At 38.5% G+C, this 17515-nt stretch overlaps 1 protein-coding gene across 1 annotated transcript in view; it reads left to right on the top strand.

Annotated features, from left to right (window-relative positions):
• TMPRSS11D (transmembrane protease, serine 11D) overlaps positions 1–17515 on the top strand; it is a 60032-nt gene that overhangs the window by 9460 nt on the left and 33057 nt on the right. The window contains exons 2-3 of the mRNA XM_013964668.2: positions 12790–12911; positions 14995–15113. Of these exons, the coding sequence (XP_013820122.1) occupies positions 12790–12911; positions 14995–15113 (241 nt within the window). The remainder of the gene's footprint in view (positions 1–12789; positions 12912–14994; positions 15114–17515) is intronic.

Genomic DNA, 17515 nt, shown 5'->3' with positions numbered 1-17515 from the left:
ATAGAAGCATATATATTAAGTTTAGCAGCACTGTGCTGAATCGCTCAGTCATGTCCCTCTCTTTGTGACTCAACAGACTATAGCCCACCAGGCTCCTTTGTCCATGGGATTCTCCAGGCAAGAATAGTGGAGTGGGTTATAATACCTCCTCCAGAGTATCTTCTAGACCCAGGAATTGAACCTGCATCTCTTATGTCTCCTGCATTGGCAGATGGGTTCTTTTACCACTAGTGCCACCTGGGAGGCCCGAGTTTAGCAGAGCAATAACTTTAAAAAAAAAAAAATGCCTTTAAGTCTTTAACTGACTCTGTCATTTAGGAGTCATCAAATACCTTCTGTTAATAATTATACAAATACCTTCTGTTAATAATTATACAAGTCTAACTCTATTACTGAATATAGAGATATATTCTGAGTAAGGGAAACCGGGCAAACTTTACTGATCTCAGTACAGCAGCATTCTTCAAACCCTCCTCAGCGGTCTACTCCATTCGATTAACCAGACCATCTGCTTGAGAAAAATGAAGCATGAGTGGGACAATTCAGATAAACCATTTCCTTCCTTAGTCTAAAATAAGATAAATATCAAACAAAGATCAGAAACAAGCATCTGGAAATGCTTACTTTAAAATAATGGCAGCAAGGCTGCATTAGAGTTCTGATTTGAACAGGAAGAACTTTGATTTTCTTTGGATAAGTCTTCCAGAGTCAAGAATTTATTCCCCTGAAAAGGTCTTTGAAACCAGCCTGACTTATGAACAAAGACTCTTGTTTTTGGTATATGTCACATTCTATTATAGTCGTTTTAATATTAGAATCAGTTCTTGCTTCTAGTCAATGCCTTTCTTGAAAGATTTCTTGAATATGTTGAACACACAGAAACCAGCGTAATGGGGACAGTCTTCTTAAAATAAAGACATTATTCAAGAGAAGGAAGTAGAAGGAAAGGTGGGAAAGAAGGAAGGAAAAACCTAGGGAAGGAAGGAAGGAAAGAAGGAAAAATCCCCACCTTCATGAAGCTTCTAAACCAAAATAGCAAATAAGCAAATTTTCAGAATAGCAAATAAGAACACAGTCTCAGCCTATAGCTGTGAACTGGTTGGGAAATTTTCTCTACAATGAAATTATTATGATCTTGGTCTCATTATATTATGCCATAAGTAATAAAATAATTAGCTACTGAAGGGCCACTCTTACTCCATTAAACCACCAATCAATTGTTTAAATCATCATAGACCCAAGCACCCAGCATGAGTAGCCATTTATGTTGTTTCATTCATTTGACTATTGCCTCTTTAAATCATAGGCTAGTAAAAGAAGTACAGAAAACAATTTGTATTTCTTTTCTATTTGTCAGCCACAATAAAAGTTCATTTCTTCTGGGTCATGGTTTATTGCATTTTTAGCCTCATACATAAAAATTATTTCACTTAGGACAATGGTGTGATTACATGTATTTTGTTGTTTTGTCACCTAGTCATGTCCAACTCTTTTGCAACACCATGAACTATAGCCTTCCAGGCTCCTCTGTCTGCGGGATTTCCCAGGCAAGAGTACTGGAGTGGGTTGCCATTTCCTTCCCAAGGAGATCTTCCTGACCAAGGAATGGAACCCATGTCTCCTACATTGGCAGGCAGATTCTTTACAACTGAGCCAGTTGGGTTATCCTTACAAGTGTTTAGTAAGTATTAATTGATGGCTGCCTAAATTATACGTGCACACTAATATCAGGTGTTTTTACTTATTACTGGATACCTAAGGCGGTGATAACAGACAGCTCTTTATGACATCAAATTCATGTGTGTTTGTGTATCTTCCTGGACATTTACATTGTAGTTTTTTTCATCCAAATTCAGTGAAATGAGTTAGTTTCACACTCTCTTTTTCAGAGCTTTAAATTACTCTCTCTCAGAAAGTAGCTTCAGAAAGGATCTCTCCAGTCCCAAGATCTTTTCCCAGGCTAGTTACCGTTCCAGCTAACTGCTGGGAATTATCATACAGATATTATTAGTTACCAAAATTAAATATTATTAAAATATCCAAAAAACCCCTCAAATTGTCTATTAATATAACTAGTATAACTAATTCTTAAGTTACTCAGGCTGAACTTTCAGTCTCATTTTGGGCTGCCACTCTTGCCTCTGGCACTGACTCCTCTATCAGGAAATGGTCATAGTTTTCCATCTTCCATCTTTCCCTCAATCCCTCCTTTTCCATCCCACAGTCTCTACAGGGTCCAAGGCCCATCCTATCCCATTCATGGATTAATGGGTTAGTCTCTCCAGTAAGACCTCCTGCCTCCCAACTCCTCCCATTCAGCCCAATCAAGCCATCAGATTGGCCTTTCTACAACATTGCTGTTTCGCTATAACCCATCTCAAAAGCCTGAGTGATGTCCTAACGCAAAGACTCCAAATCTATCACACTTAGTCTCTTCCATAATCTCGACTGATCTCGTTTTTCTAGATTATCTTCCATTTACTCCTCGGTAAGTGCAATACATGACCAAGTACTCTTCCCCAAGCACACTGTACTTTCTATCTCTTTTGTCTTTGCTTATTTGTCTACTCAGATCTCCTGTCCATCCCATAAAGCAGAGCTCATGTGCCACATGTTCTATGATGACTGGAAAAATTCCTCACCCAAAAGTTGTTCTCTCTCTGACCTCTCAATTTTCTATAGCGTTTGGCATCCTTATGTGCCACTATCACTCTAAAGTCATTTAAGGACTTTTTTTGCATGTCCAGCAAAATAACACGTATGTAAAATCAACAAATATTTCTGAGTAAAGCAACTGATGACTATAGAAGAAGACTAGAAAATTAATATTAAATTTCTTCTACTACAGATATTACCTCAGTAGAGGTACTATGGACATGTCCCTTTCCTTCAGTATAAGGTATATGTGTGATAATACCAGGTGTCAGTTGGAAGATATTGAGAGTTCATGAAAAGCATTATAACAGACATGTGGACACAGGAGGGAAGGGGAGGGTGGGATGAACTGGGAGATTGGAATTGACATATATATAGTGCTTGTGTGCATGCTAAGTCGTGTCTGATTCTTTGCAACCCTATGGACTGTCGCCAGCCAGGCTCCTCTGTCCATGGGGATTCTCCAGACAAGAATACTGGAGTGGATTGCCATGACCTTCTTCAGGGGATCTTCCCAACCCAGGGCTCCCAGGGCCCCTACATGGCAGGCACATTCTTTACCACTGAGCCACGTGGGGAAGCCCTGTGTAAACAGATAGCTAGTGGGAACATGTTATAAAGCACAGGGAGCTCAGCTTGGCGCTCTGTAAGGAGCCTGAGTTCCAGGCCACAGCCTGAGTCCTAGGAAAGGAAGAACTTGACAGCCTATGAAGCGACTGAACCCACACTCTTGACTTCACCAGCAGTAGGTTCTCCTGAACCATCATCAAGCCCCCAATTCAACTACTATATGCATGCCAACATACACACATGCTTACATACATACCTATTAGCCATTTGTCTGTATCAATTTGCAAACTTTGTAAGAGAAAAATGAATCCTAGGTTGGCATTTCCTACAAGCAGCAGATTCCAAATTTTGATATATCATTTCTGGTCTGTTGTATACAGCTATGCAGCTTGTATAATGCACAAAAATGCTGGTTCAGGGGGAGACTTGAAGCCAGGATTGTGCCTATGCTCCCTGCCAAGCTGTCTGGCTCAGACTAGAGCTGCATGTAGCCCAAGGAACACCTTATGTCTGTTTCCCAAAGAAGCTGCTCTTTTCCTAACTTTCACAAAAACATTGTACAGGCTTGCTCAAGTACCACTTGCCCAGTCTCTGTATCCTCAACTGGTATTAGTTCAGGTGCTCAGTCGTGTCCGACTCTTTGCGACCCCATGGACTGCAGCATGCCAGGCTTCCTTGTCCATCACCAACTCCTGGAGACTACTCAAACTCATGTCCATTGAGTTGGTGATGCTATCCAACCATCTCATCCTTCGTCATCCCCTTCTCCTCCCACCTTCAATCTTTCCCAGCATCAGGAGCTTTTCCAATGAGTCAGTTCTTCGCATCAGGTAGCCAAAATATTGAAGTTTCAGCTTCAGCATCAGCATCAGTCCTTCCAATGAATATTCAGGACTGATTTCCTTTAGGATGGACTGGTTGGATCTCCTTGCAGTCCAAGGGACTCTCAGGAGTCTTCTCCAACACCACAGTTCAAAAGCATCAATTTTTCAGTGCTCAGCTTTCTTTATAGTCCAACTCTCACATCCATACATGACCACTGGAAAAACCATAGCTTTGACTAGAGAGACCTTTGATGGTAAAGTAATGTTTCTGCTTTTTAATATGCTGTCTAGGTTGGTCATAGCTTTTCTTCCAAGGAGCAAATGTCTTTTAATTTCATGGCTACAGTCACCATCTGCAGTGATTTTGGAGCCCAAGAAAAAAAAGTCTGGCACTGTTTCCATTGTTTCCCCATCTATTTGCCACGAAGTGATGGGACCAGATCCCATGATCTTAGTTTTCTGAATATTGAGTTTTAAGCCAACTTTTCACTCTCCTCTTTCACTTTCATCAAGAAACTCTTTAGTTCTTCTTCACTTTCTGCCATAAGGGTGGTGTCATCTGTATATATGAGGTTATTGATATTTCTCCTGGCAATCTTGATTCTAGCTTGTGCTTCATCCAGCCTGGCATTTTGCATGATGTATTCTGCATATAAGTTAAATAAGCAGGGTAACAATATGTGATTTATATCCTCAATGAGTATAAACTTACTTAATTGTTATCCAAGATTAAGTTGGAAAATAAACCATTGAATTAAAAGGAAGTCAGGCAGTGCATCCCAAAGGCATATGCACATAAAATCTCATGGATGTGTGCTTCAAGGATAGGAATCTTATCTTCCATATGAATCCAGTGTTTTAAGAATGCATCATGTTTTAATAAAGCAAATATATCAAAGAAAACTTAAAACTAGAGCACCAACTCTACCATCATCCAGTTGTGCAATCTTGAATAATTCTGTGTCTCTCTTTTCTTTTGGAGCACACTAAAGCTATCAAAAACAACAATAAAAATTTTTCTTAATAACACTTAAGAAATTAATAAAAGCATTGGGCTAGATCAATGATTTGTTAGAAATAGGAAAGGGTCCTTTTCCCACAACTCAAAATCAAAGAGAAGCTATTCCATTTTCATCTGTTTTAATCCTTAAGCTTTCAAGTTTTTTAAGACCTTGTTTGAACAAAGAATTCCTCAACTTAAAAAATTAAATCACTGAATTGGATAGTCTCTAATGCCTGCCTCATGACAACCATCGAGATTTAATGAAAGGGACTAAAATAGAAAAAGTCCCTCTTCTTTGGAACTATTGCTCATATTCTGCATAACACCAACATATTAATACATACATTCAAATAACTGTCTTTGCTATCTTGTAATATAAGGGCTATAGAAATATTTTGAACTTTCTGTTTCTTAGTACCAACAAGGTAGTAAATGTGATAGAAATTAATAACAACATAATAATTAACAGAAAACTTCTTCCCATCTGAAGTGGTCATTTTGTAGTTTGAACTTGACAGATCGGGGTTTGCATTCCAGCCCTCTTACTAGCTGACTAATTAAGCTTCTATTTTATTATCTGTAAACTAGAGAACCTGGTGTGCTGCAGTCCATGGGGTTGCAAAGAGTCAGACACGACTGAGCACCTGACCAAGGGTTTTTAGCAGGGATTAAATTAAATGATGTTGAAAAGATCAGCCAGTACATTGTAAGCACTCAATAGATGGCAGAGATTATTCTCTGATCCGTATTTTTTTAGTATTTAAAATAAGAATGCACAGACTACAGTGCTAAAGTCCTTCCAAATAATAGTAAAATTATTTTTTATATCCCTCTTTGCAGTCATTCATCAATTTTTCTATTGCAATGCCCAATGTGGACTCACTCTATAATAGGTATTGTATATGAACGAGGCATATCCTTGCAGACAAGATGCATCTCCACCTTTCATGAGTTACGGCAAGGGTCACCAACCCCCAGGTCAAAGATTGGTACTGGTATGTGGCCTGTTAGGAACTAGGCTGCACAGCAGAGGGTGAGCAGCGTGTGAGCATGTGAAGCGTCATCTCTATTTACAGCCACTCGCATTACTGCCTGAATTTTGCCACCTGTCAGATCAGTGGCAGCATTATATCCTTATAAGAGTGTGAACCAAAGTGAACCCTAACCCAGAAGTCAAGGCACAATATACTGAGATTGCCACAAAATAGAAATAAAGTACACAAAAATTTTAATGCACTTGCATCATTCCAAAATCTTCCCCCGCCCCCTCCCCGCCATTTGTGGAGAAACTGCCTTCCAAAAAACTGGTTCCTGGTAAAACAAAGGTTGCACACTGCTGAGTTACAGCCTAGATGAGGATGCAGGCACATGAAGGGATACGGACTGAAGTAGAGAAATTCATTGAGCATTATGAGATCAGATGAGGGGCAGCAAGAGGAGAAAAGAGTAACTACCTGGTGGGAAATGAAAGATGTTTGAATTATTTTAGGATAAAATGAGAACTATACAGATATGACATTCTCCAGGCAAAAGACATCACATGCAGAAGTGACTGTGACACTTGATCTGGATGAGGTCAGTTGGGCAGGTGAGGCTGTGACAGAAGATAAAGTTGCAGAGGTTGGCCTTAAATGCCATGGACGGTTTGAATGCCATCTGAGGATTTTTGATGAGCTGTAGATAAATTTAAAATGAGGTATTATTGGAAGGGAGGATATCGGACCCTAAGATTTACATTTTTTTAAGCACTTGAAGGATTTTAAAGGGTTGATTGGAAAGAGGCAAAATCCTGAATTCAGTCTGGATTCCTCCTTTTCCCACATCTCGTAAGTGAATCATCAGCAAATCCTCTAAGGCCTAAATTCAAAATATATATAGATTCTTACCACTTTTCATCATCTCCACTTCTACCACCCTTTTCTAAACTATCATTGTCTCTCACTTTAGTTATTTAGTGACCTCTTAAGAGGTCTTCCTGGAGGAGGAAATGGCAACCCACTCCAGTATTCTTGCCTGGAGAATCCCATAGACAGAGAAGCCTGACAGGCTACAGTCCATAGGGTCACAAAGAGTCAGACACAATTGAAGCATCTTAGCATACATGCAAGAGGTCTCCCTCTCCATCGCAGGCTCACTACTCCCCATGAAGTACCCACAGTGGGCACCTATTAAAGAAATAGATCTGATGTCATGCCTTTGCTCAAAACCCTCAAAGACCCTGTCTCACACAGAATAAACATCAAAGTCCTTAAGTGCAAAACCCTAAATGATTTTCCCCCAACCACTGCCTCCCTGCTCCTTATCTTTCTGACATTATTTTCTTTCAATGTCAATGTCCCCCACCCCTGTCTCACTCCACTCAGTTCAGTTGCCTCTCTTAATGGTCCTCAGATTTACCCTGTGAGTTCCTGGCTCACGGCCTTGAAACTGCTGTTCTTCCACCTAGATAATTCTCCCCCTGATATCTTTATGGCTTGCTCATTCTCCTCCTTCTGATCTTTACTCAAATGTCAACTCCTCAGCAAGGCCTTGCCTGGTCACTCTATTTAAATTTTCAGCATCCCATATAATTCCCTTTCTCATCTCTTTGCTTTTATTTTTCCTTTATTTTACCTACTTATCTTATTCATTTCTCTCCTCTCACTATTAGGACTGCTATGATTGTTTCTTTTCATTGTATTTCCAGCAATTACATTCTGCCTAGACCATCGCAGGCACACACCAAATGTCTCTTAATTAGGTAATGGAAGAAAGGAGACCGGTTAACGGGCATTTCACATAATACAAGATGATAACATCCAGAATTGAGAGAGAAGAATGAACAGAAAGATTTAGGCAGTAGGATAAACACCATTCAGTGACCTCTCAAAAGTGGAAAATTATCAAGAAGGAGCAGGTATAACTAAATCTTAGGTCTTTAATTTATGGTACTAAATAGATGGTAGGGACATTCCCAGTATTAGAAATAGCAGGGAGGAGAAAAAACCTGGAGAAAAAGACAGCAAGTTCAGTTTTGAACTTAACTGTTATACTTAGTGAAGTGAAAGTGAAGTCGCTCAGTCGTGTCCGACTCTTTGCGACCCCGTGGACTGTAACCTACCAGGCTCCTCCATCCATGGGATTCTCCAGGCAAGAATACTGGAGTGGGTTGCCATTTCCTTCTCCAGGGGATCTTCCCGACCCAGGGATTGAACCTGGGTCTCCCACCTTGCAGGCAGACGCTTTTAACCTCTGAGCCACCAGGGAAGCCCAACTGTTATACTTAAGGAGACTGTAAAACTACCATAAGATGTCCAATGCACAGCTGGAAATAATGGTGTGGAGCTCAGAGACTGAGATCTGAGGGGGAAAATCTATCTCAGAAAATATTACCTTATTAAATGCTACCTGAAACCAGGGTGTAGGATGGGATCAGCGAGGAAGAATATATATCAGGAAAAAGCAATCATGGACCAAACCTTTATATCATACCTTAAATCTTATTCAAAGAGACACAAAACTGTCTAAAAGTCCTCTACAGACAATGTATATCTGAATTTGTAATTACCTTTCCCTGTTTTCCTCTATTCTTACAAATAATGGAAAGCCATTGCCAAGTGACTCTATTAATCAACAACCATTTATTGGTTCTAACTATGTGTTGATGGACAAAATTAACTAGTACTCTTACATAAATCTGATATATTAATCTAAGACGTACTCTCAAATTAAACCAACAATTATCTTATTGCACATATACTATGTGTAAGAACAAAATCCTAGTGCTCAATTTAATAAAAACTAAGGCAATGGCACCCCACTCCAGCACTCTTGCCTGGAAAATCCCATGGACGGAGGAGCCTGGTAGATTCAGTCCATGGGGTCGCTGAGGGTCGGATACGACTGAGCGACTTCACTTTCGCTTTTCACTTTCATGCATTGGAGAAGGAAATGGCAACCCGCTCCAGTGTTCTTGCCTGGAGAATCCCAGGGACGGGAAGCCTGGTGGGCTGCCGTCTATGGGGTCGCACAGAGTTGGACATGACTGAAGTGACTTAGCAGTAGCAGCAAAAACTCAATAGCTGTTGATTCTCTTTGCTTCCTCCAAGTGATATCAGGAGAGATAAGAGTCCCAAAGCTTTTCTGTCTCTTGTAGTGTGAGGGAGGAAGTGTATGTCAGAGGAAGTCCATGTTCTTACATTCTAACCGCCCTTTCTATTTCCAGTCTCTGTCACTCCTGAAAAATTATGAGTTATTTACGTTTCTCTGAGCCTCAGTTTGCCTATCTTCCAAACACTGGTCATAATGTCCACCTTATAAGACTATTATGTAGATTGGCAATAAACATGTATAAAGTCTGCCATTTAGGTTCTCATAAGAGCATAGAATATGTTTTTCAACATTCTTGTAATTTTCCAAGTCAATGAGAGAAAGAAGGAGGCGGAAGCTGGTTAAACATGTTACAGCTATATATTTGTTTTGCTGTTTAAACACAAGCACTAAAAACTTCACTGATTAAGATACTGCTTTAAAAGCAAAGTATTTACTTGCAGATTTCCACTGCTTGTGAGCCAAAATTCAGACAGTGTTAGCAAACTTATTTTCCCTAAGAATTTGCAAAGCAAACACTGAACACAATTTAGTGTGTGTTGTCATAAGCTTTATAATCAGCCACATACAAAGGCTCAATGACAAGTTGAACCTGTAACAAGAGAGCAGATACCAACAAGAGAACAGATACTTCTTAAGTTGTTTCTACAAAGTGGAACAACACATTGTTATGTAATTAAATACAGCTTGTGAGATTAAGCTAATTTGAGGTCCACACCCTTTGTTTATTGAGTCATATGTCTCATGGTGTTTTTCAGCCACTGAGTTTTAAGATGTTTTCCATGAACTGAAGCAAAGTTGCCTCGAAAACCATTCCCATGAGAGGCTCATCCAAGCTAAAGCATATGCTGACTCTAGCCTTTGCTTTGGGGTTTTGTTTTGGTTGTTTTTGTTGTTGTTGTTGTTATTTCAGCTTTCAACTTAAGCCTAGTTTTTAGTAATTTCTCACTCTACACTAATAAATCTTGACACTTCTACTCATCTCTGGAAATACAGCTGGTTCCTGATAGTTGAGGTGATACTTTGGGATGGCTTGTTTCCAGCTCTTCTTTTGGCTCTACCCTGCCAAGCACCCACTGACATTCACAACTTGCAAACGTCAAACAGTGCGCAACTGTGACCACGTGTCACCAGCCACAGCAAGACTTCAAAGAAACAGAAGAGTAAACTGAGGCTTAAAAAGTTAGCAAATATCAATGTACTAATTTTATCCTATTTAGAAAATGACTACAGTTCAGTTCAGTTCAGTTGAGTTCAGCTGTTCAGTTGTGTCTGACTCTTTGTGACTCCACAGACTGCAGCACTCCAGGCCTCTCTGTCCATCACCAACTCCCAGAGTTTACTCAAACTCGTGTCCATTGAGTCAGTGATGCCACCCAACCATCTCATCCTCTGTCGTCCCATTCTCCTCCCACCTTCTATCTTTCCCAGCATACAGTTAGTTATTCCCAAATGTTGGACTCTGGACTCAGTGTTAGTGAAAGTCAGTTTTCACTAGCATAGCAAAATTAATAAGAGCAATGGAGTAAAAATACATCATTAAGCTAAGGCTAAATTATTCATCTTTTTTGTTATTCTGAGATTATGTTATTCCTATTTTCATGAATTTAAATGCCATTTTATTAAACAATAATATTTGAACTGGTCAATTTTTATAATGTTTAATGTTTATTCAACAAAAAAGTCAGCAAGTCTTCCAATAATCTTCTGAAATGATGTGCTTAGCCATTCAGTCATGTTCGACTTTTTGCAACCCCATGGACTGCAGCCTGCTGGGCTCCTCTGTCCACCGGGATTCTCCATGCAAGAATACTGGAGTGGGTTGCCATGCCCTCCTTCAGGGGAATTTCCCAACCAAGGGGTTGAACCCAGGTCTCTCACATTCTGGGTGGATTCTTTACCATCTGAGCCACCAGGGAAGCCCAGGAATACTGGAATGGGTAGCCTATCCCTTCTCCAGAGGAACTTCCCAACCCAGAAATCAAGCCAGGGTCTCCTGCATTGCAGGCAGATTCTTTACCAGCTGAGCTACAAGGGAATTCCTCTGAAATGATACTGGTCCCATATCCAGGGCCTTCAATGCACAGGTGATACAAAGTGGGAGATGCCCCTTCATCAGTGTGAGTTGCGTAAAGCCCAAATACCAGGCAACCCTGCTGTGAAACCTACACTCAGAGTCACTGACTCTCAGATCATCCCCTTCCTATATACATCAGAATGTTAGCAAAACAAAAAGAAAGAAATGGAAGTCTGACTGTATTATGGCAAAATGTAACTGCTTTTCAGTTCTGTTAAGGCTTTTAAAACTGAAACACAGGAGTTAACATATACAACAAATATTTATAAATATCATAAATCCTAGGTGATCCTAGTAGTAAAGAACCTGCCTACCAAAGCAGGTAGACATAAAAGATGTGGGTTTGCTTCCTGGTCGCTCCCTGGGTCAGGAAGATCTCCTGGAGGAGAGCATGGCAACCCATTCCAGTATCCTTGCCTGGAGAATGCCATGGACAGAGGAGCAAAAAGTCAGACAAGACTGAAATGACTTAGCATGCACCACCTATATATACCAAGTAGCCTACAAAGTGTTAGAAACATATGCATGAATACCAACTTTATCTTCAAAGTTCTCACAGCCTAGCAGATAATATATTTAGTAGAAATATCTACTTTATACACTTTAAATAGCCTACATAACATAACCTCATTGATTTTTAAAACAGCTTTAAGAAGCAAGTATTAGTCCCATTTGTCAGAAGAAGAAAATCTCAAATAAATGACAATATGATCTTCAAGCAAACAGGGATAAAATAGGAATTTATACACGGTACTTCTGGTGACCTTCCCAGTGTGAGTGTTTGTGGTGGGAAAGGAGACAGTGATGAAGTGCTTGGATTATATGCCTAATATAATCCAAGAAATCAGCTACTACAATCTAGAAATGAGATACTGTGTTAGTACAAATCTGTTGGCTTACACTGCTATTGATAAATTCATGAGTGAACAAAATCATACAAATCCACTGCTGCTAGTACAGTTCTAATTAATTATAAGTACTTGTTACTCTCTTGGATCTCAGCTTTCAGCTTCTAGCCATATCCTCATTTTAATAATATAGAGGCTATTACTGTGAGAAATGCTACTATTCTGACTCCCTATGCCCTTCTTCCCACCAAAATTGATCTCTCTTCAGCATATCCCTGGGGATGGTGCCCAGGTAAGGGAGCTTACTACAGTAGTGTCCAACAAGGGTTTTAGAAGTTGTAGTAAAACAGAAAAGAGTTGTTATTCTTGAGAAACTTATTAACTATCAGAAGAAGGAAAAGTAGTTAAAAACCATAAATCATATTTCCTTATTCTTCTATCAAACTACCTAAATGTCAACATTTAGTGCTTTAAAAATGTTAAGAAATACCATTAAAGAGAGTGTTGTTCAGTTTGATTTCATTTCAGAGTCATATTGCTATTTGTATGGTGAAAACCAACATGATATTGTAAAGCAATTAACTTCCAAATAATAAATAAAAAAAAGAACCAATCAATTTTCTATGATAGAACCATGTGCAACCTAAGAGACTTCAGAAGTGCTGAAATGATGGCTTCTCTGAATGAAATGTATGAGCTTTGATCTTTTCCCCTTGTTCTAAGGCCAGCACGAGTGACATCAGCCTCAAGATCCCTGAATCCATACATAGTGTTTTTTGTCGTTGTCGCAGTGGTGGTGATCCTGGCAGTGATCATAGGTCTACTTGTCTACTTTTTAGCTTTTGGTAAGTACCAAAAGATAAATACCACTTCTCAGATGAATTAACTGAATATACTTTCAGATTCAAAGTTTGGCCTTCTCTCTTTTATTGCCACTTTTATTTTTTAATACAACATAAGTATATATTTTATTTATATACCTCTAAATATATTCTCATGTTTATATTTTCTATAATTCAGTATTTTTTTCTCTTCTATTTTATTTGTTTATTTAGTTTTGGTCTTTTTTAGTATACCAAACAACATTATTACCCAGGCAAGGATTATTCTAGCCAACGAAAAAGACAGTATTTATCTGATGCTAGAGTTCACTTGTTTTGTTTTTCATTAACCTTATAATTTCCTTCTTTATTTAAAATATTGCAAAGCACCTTAAGTTTCAAAATCTAAAAAGTTGGATGTACCTAAATATTCATTAATTCATGATCTGTGTCCTGAAAACAATCTTAAGAGCAGAAAAGAGACACAGATGTATAGAACAGTATTTTGGACTCTGTGGGAGAGCGAGAGGGTGGGTGGGATGATTTGGGAGAATGGCATTGTAACATGTATAATATCATATATGAAGCGAATCGCCAGTCCAGGTTCGATGCATGGTACTGGATGCTTGGGGCTGGTGCACTGAGACGACCCAGAGGGATGGTACGGGGAGGGAGGAGGGAGGGGGTTCAGGATGGGGAACACGTGTATACCTGTGGCAGATTCATGTTGATGTATGGCAAAACCAATACAATATTGTAAAGTAATTAACCTCCAATTAAAATAAATAAATTTATATAAAAAAATAAAATCAGATGTAAGGCACACACAAACACACAAAAAGAAGTAGAAAGAGCTTAAAAACAAGCTTACACACAACTTAATATCCCAGTGAATATTCTTTCAGAGGTTTTAATGTAGATAAAATGTGTCAAATTTCACTAGATAATATATGCTATGATCTATTTTTTTTAAATTTCAGCTATAATCCCATTGCATTATTTAAATAATTGGGGCTGGGATAAGAAGAGAATGAAGGTATACGGGTATGTTTAAGGGTAGAGATTAAGTGAGAATAAATTTATTCCAGTAACTAGTAATAGTCTTTTCAGTCAATCGAATTATAAAATTGTAGCTAAATTTTACTTTGGACTATATTTTGCTATCAAATCACCTAGACACTATTATGTGCAAGGTGAATTACAGAAGTAGGAAAAACCAACATCAAGTTTCAGATTTAATGAATTTTCCCTTCTAACAACACTATTATCACACTTAAACACAAAGACAGGAGCCTAAGCCCTCTTTCAAAGTGTATTCGGTGACCATTCATGGCCCTAGAAAGACTTGTCCTTCCGCCACAAAGGACCATACTACCCTATCCCCAGGATCTCAAATGCTTTCCCTGATTGAGATATTTCTCTGTATAAATTATGTATACGCATGATCAGATGGAAACAGGGATTTTTTTCCTGAGACAGATTAGGTTATGTCCATGTTCATAATGTTTCTAAGATATGTACAAGTGTGTTAGGAATTTTCATTTCCTTCATAAAATTTAACATCCTTTGTAAGACCATTTCTGATAGAAAGAGTTAACAATGAACAACCAGATTAGCTGTTTTGTCAGAATAGTTATTTTCTAGACTAGCTTAGTCCAGAAAACTGACAGGTCATTAATTCCTCTAAAAAGAATGGCATTTGAAATAATTTTTAAAACTATTCAGAATCATTTCGGATTATTCCTTAATAATGAATGAATAATAATAGCATGTTATAGACATCAATAATTCTTGAGTGAATATATCTGCAATCACAAATATCCCTAAAATATAGTAGGAGTGAAAATTATGATACTGCTGAACAATTTAATTTCTCAAATAATGCTGCTCTGATTTTCATGCATTTTTAATGTTTCAACTTTGCCAATCTTTTTAAAGACTGAAAGAGAAAATAATTTTATTATAGTTACATTTTTACTGTTTAGAATCTTTTCCTTTTAAAGGAATTAAATTTTTTTAATTGTATAACATAGCCTAAATAATCCTGAAATAAAAATTAAAGTACTCAGTAATGTGAGACTGATTCTGCCCTTTCCTTGTTTTACAGATCAAAAATCTTCCTTTTACCAAAGCAGCATTCAAATCCTGAATGTTCAATATAGTGATGAGTTAAGTTCACCAGCTACAGAGAAATATAGGACTTTGAGTGGAAATATTGAATCTATGGTAAGTTAATATTTGTCTTTGTTCTTTATTTTATCATAAAACAAATATGATAATAAACCTAATATTTTGTGATATATTTACAACTGCTAGATGCATATTTTCCTTCCCTGAATGGTGAAGGATGTGTTTCATCATACTTCTTCCAAGTCAATTTGCTTGTACATTGGTTCTTATTCACATTTTCTTACATCATAAGTGAAGAGCTTTAGGTCATGAGTAAGTATATTTTTTATGATTATGGCTTCAAAAATTGGAAGTCTATTGTTTGTGAAATTTGAGCATTTCTCTATTCTTGAGTTTGTTTTTTTAATCATTTTCATTTTGCCTTCGTTCCTTTTTTCTTATGCAGCTAAGCACATAGGTAGTATGTGTTAAAATACATATCAACATAGTTTGGACAAATCATACTTTGCTTCAGTGATCAACATAGAAAATAAACAAAGCAAGTCTGGTTTCTCAAATGAAGAGGCCCCAAGGCTGCCTGCCAATAAATCTCACAAGCAGACCCCTAGTTTATTGTCGTAGACCAGGGTTTGGCCTTCAGCCCTGCAGAGTCAGCGCTGACCAATCTCAGCTTACTTACATTACCTTTTCTGAAACTCTTAAGAATATAAATTAATCCAATGGATCTACAACTTTGGCATGTAACAAAATCACCTGGAAGGCTTATTAAAAAACAGATCTCTGGGCCCCAATGTCAGAATTTCTGATTCAGTAGTTAGAACTTTCATTTTAGCAAGTTCCCAGGTTATGCTGACGCTAATTGTCCAGGGACCTCACTTTGGAATCACTGAGTTAAGCTATAATGAGGCCTATAATGGATGGGGGATTGAGTCATCTGCTTGTCTGACAACCTTTACCCCTAGAGACAAATTATACTGGGAGCCAAGTTATGAGAAAAGTGCTCCGTGAGCATAAAATTAGAGCAAGGGAAGTTAGGTATATTGTTTAAGTGTTTAATGAGATCAGAATAAACAACTGAACCAGAATAATTTGGGAACAGAATCTAGGCCAGGAGGCAGAGGTAGGGCTAATATTGGGGAACATCAGTTGGTTATGTCAGAAGTGGGAGCCTCCTGTTCCTTCAATAAACATTAAACATTAATCCCGCCAAATGCAGTGGACATACAGAAAGTGGAGTAGATATCAGATATTGGATATAAATTTGTGCTAAGAGGATAAATTATATCCTATCCTGGAGATGAGAGATGGTTTCTTATAAAAGATGATTTTCAGGCTGATTTTTAGAATGAGTAAAGCATACCACAGCTAAAACATGAGCCAAGACAGAGAAGAAAATGTCCTTAGCTAATAACAAATTTGGGTTTTATTTTGTAGACAAAAAGTCTTGAGCTACAGGCAGAATGATGCAAACAGGATCTGATAGATTCATGTTCAGAATGTAAAAATTAGATTATAAAGAGAAGAGTCCACACACAGTAAGACTAGTTAGAAGCTCATTACCCTGGTCCAGAAGAAAACCAAGGGGTTGAAAGCTTGAATTAGGGCATATTTCAGAAAATATAGAAATGCATTTTATGCTTACCTCCCCAACTTCACTTCATGGCAAATATATGGGGAAACAGTGGAAACAGTGGCTGTTTTATTTTTCTGAGCTCCAAAATCACTGCAGTAGGTGATTGCAGCCATGAAACTAAAAGACACTAGCTCCTTGGAAGGAAAGTTATGACCAACCTAAGCAGTATATTAAAAAGCAGAGACATTACTTTGCCAACAAAGTTCTGTCTAGTCAAGGCTATGGTTTTTCCAGTGGTCATGTATGGATGTGAGAGTTGGACTATAAAGAAAGCTGAGCACAGAATTGATGCTTTTGAACTGTGGTGTTGGAGAAGACTCTTGAGAGTCCCTTGGACTGCAAGGAGATCTAACCAGTCTATCCTAAAGGAGATCAGTCCTGGGTGTTCATTGGAGGGACTGATGTTGAAGCTGAAACTCCAATATTTTGGCCACCTGATGCGGACAGCTGACTCATTTGAAAAGACCCTGATGCTGGGAGGGATTAGGGTCAGGAGGAGAAGGGGATGACAGAGGATGAGACGGTTGGATGGCATCACCAACACAATGGACATAAGTTTGGGTGGACTTCAGGAGTCGGTGATAGACAGGGAGGCCTGGCGTGCTGCAGTTCATAGGGTTGCAAAGAGTCATACATGACTGAGCGACTTAACTGAACTGGACCCCAACTTCCTACTATCACTTCCCAACCTGTTGTTAAAAAATCATCAACAATACTTAGTCATATCATTTGAGTCATGAGAGCCCATTGTTTAGGCTTCAAACCAATGCCCATTCTTAAATTTCTTGAAGAAGCTCCTAGAGATAAACATCTCAGGAGGCCAGTCTGAGGACCATTATTCATAATGAAGCCCTCATACCCACAC

The sequence above is a fragment of the Capra hircus genome, chromosome 6 (genome assembly GCF_001704415.2).
Source record: "Capra hircus breed San Clemente chromosome 6, ASM170441v1, whole genome shotgun sequence".
NCBI classification, from domain to species: domain Eukaryota; kingdom Metazoa; phylum Chordata; class Mammalia; order Artiodactyla; family Bovidae; genus Capra; species Capra hircus.
This window is presented reverse-complemented; position numbering and strand designations above follow the sequence as displayed.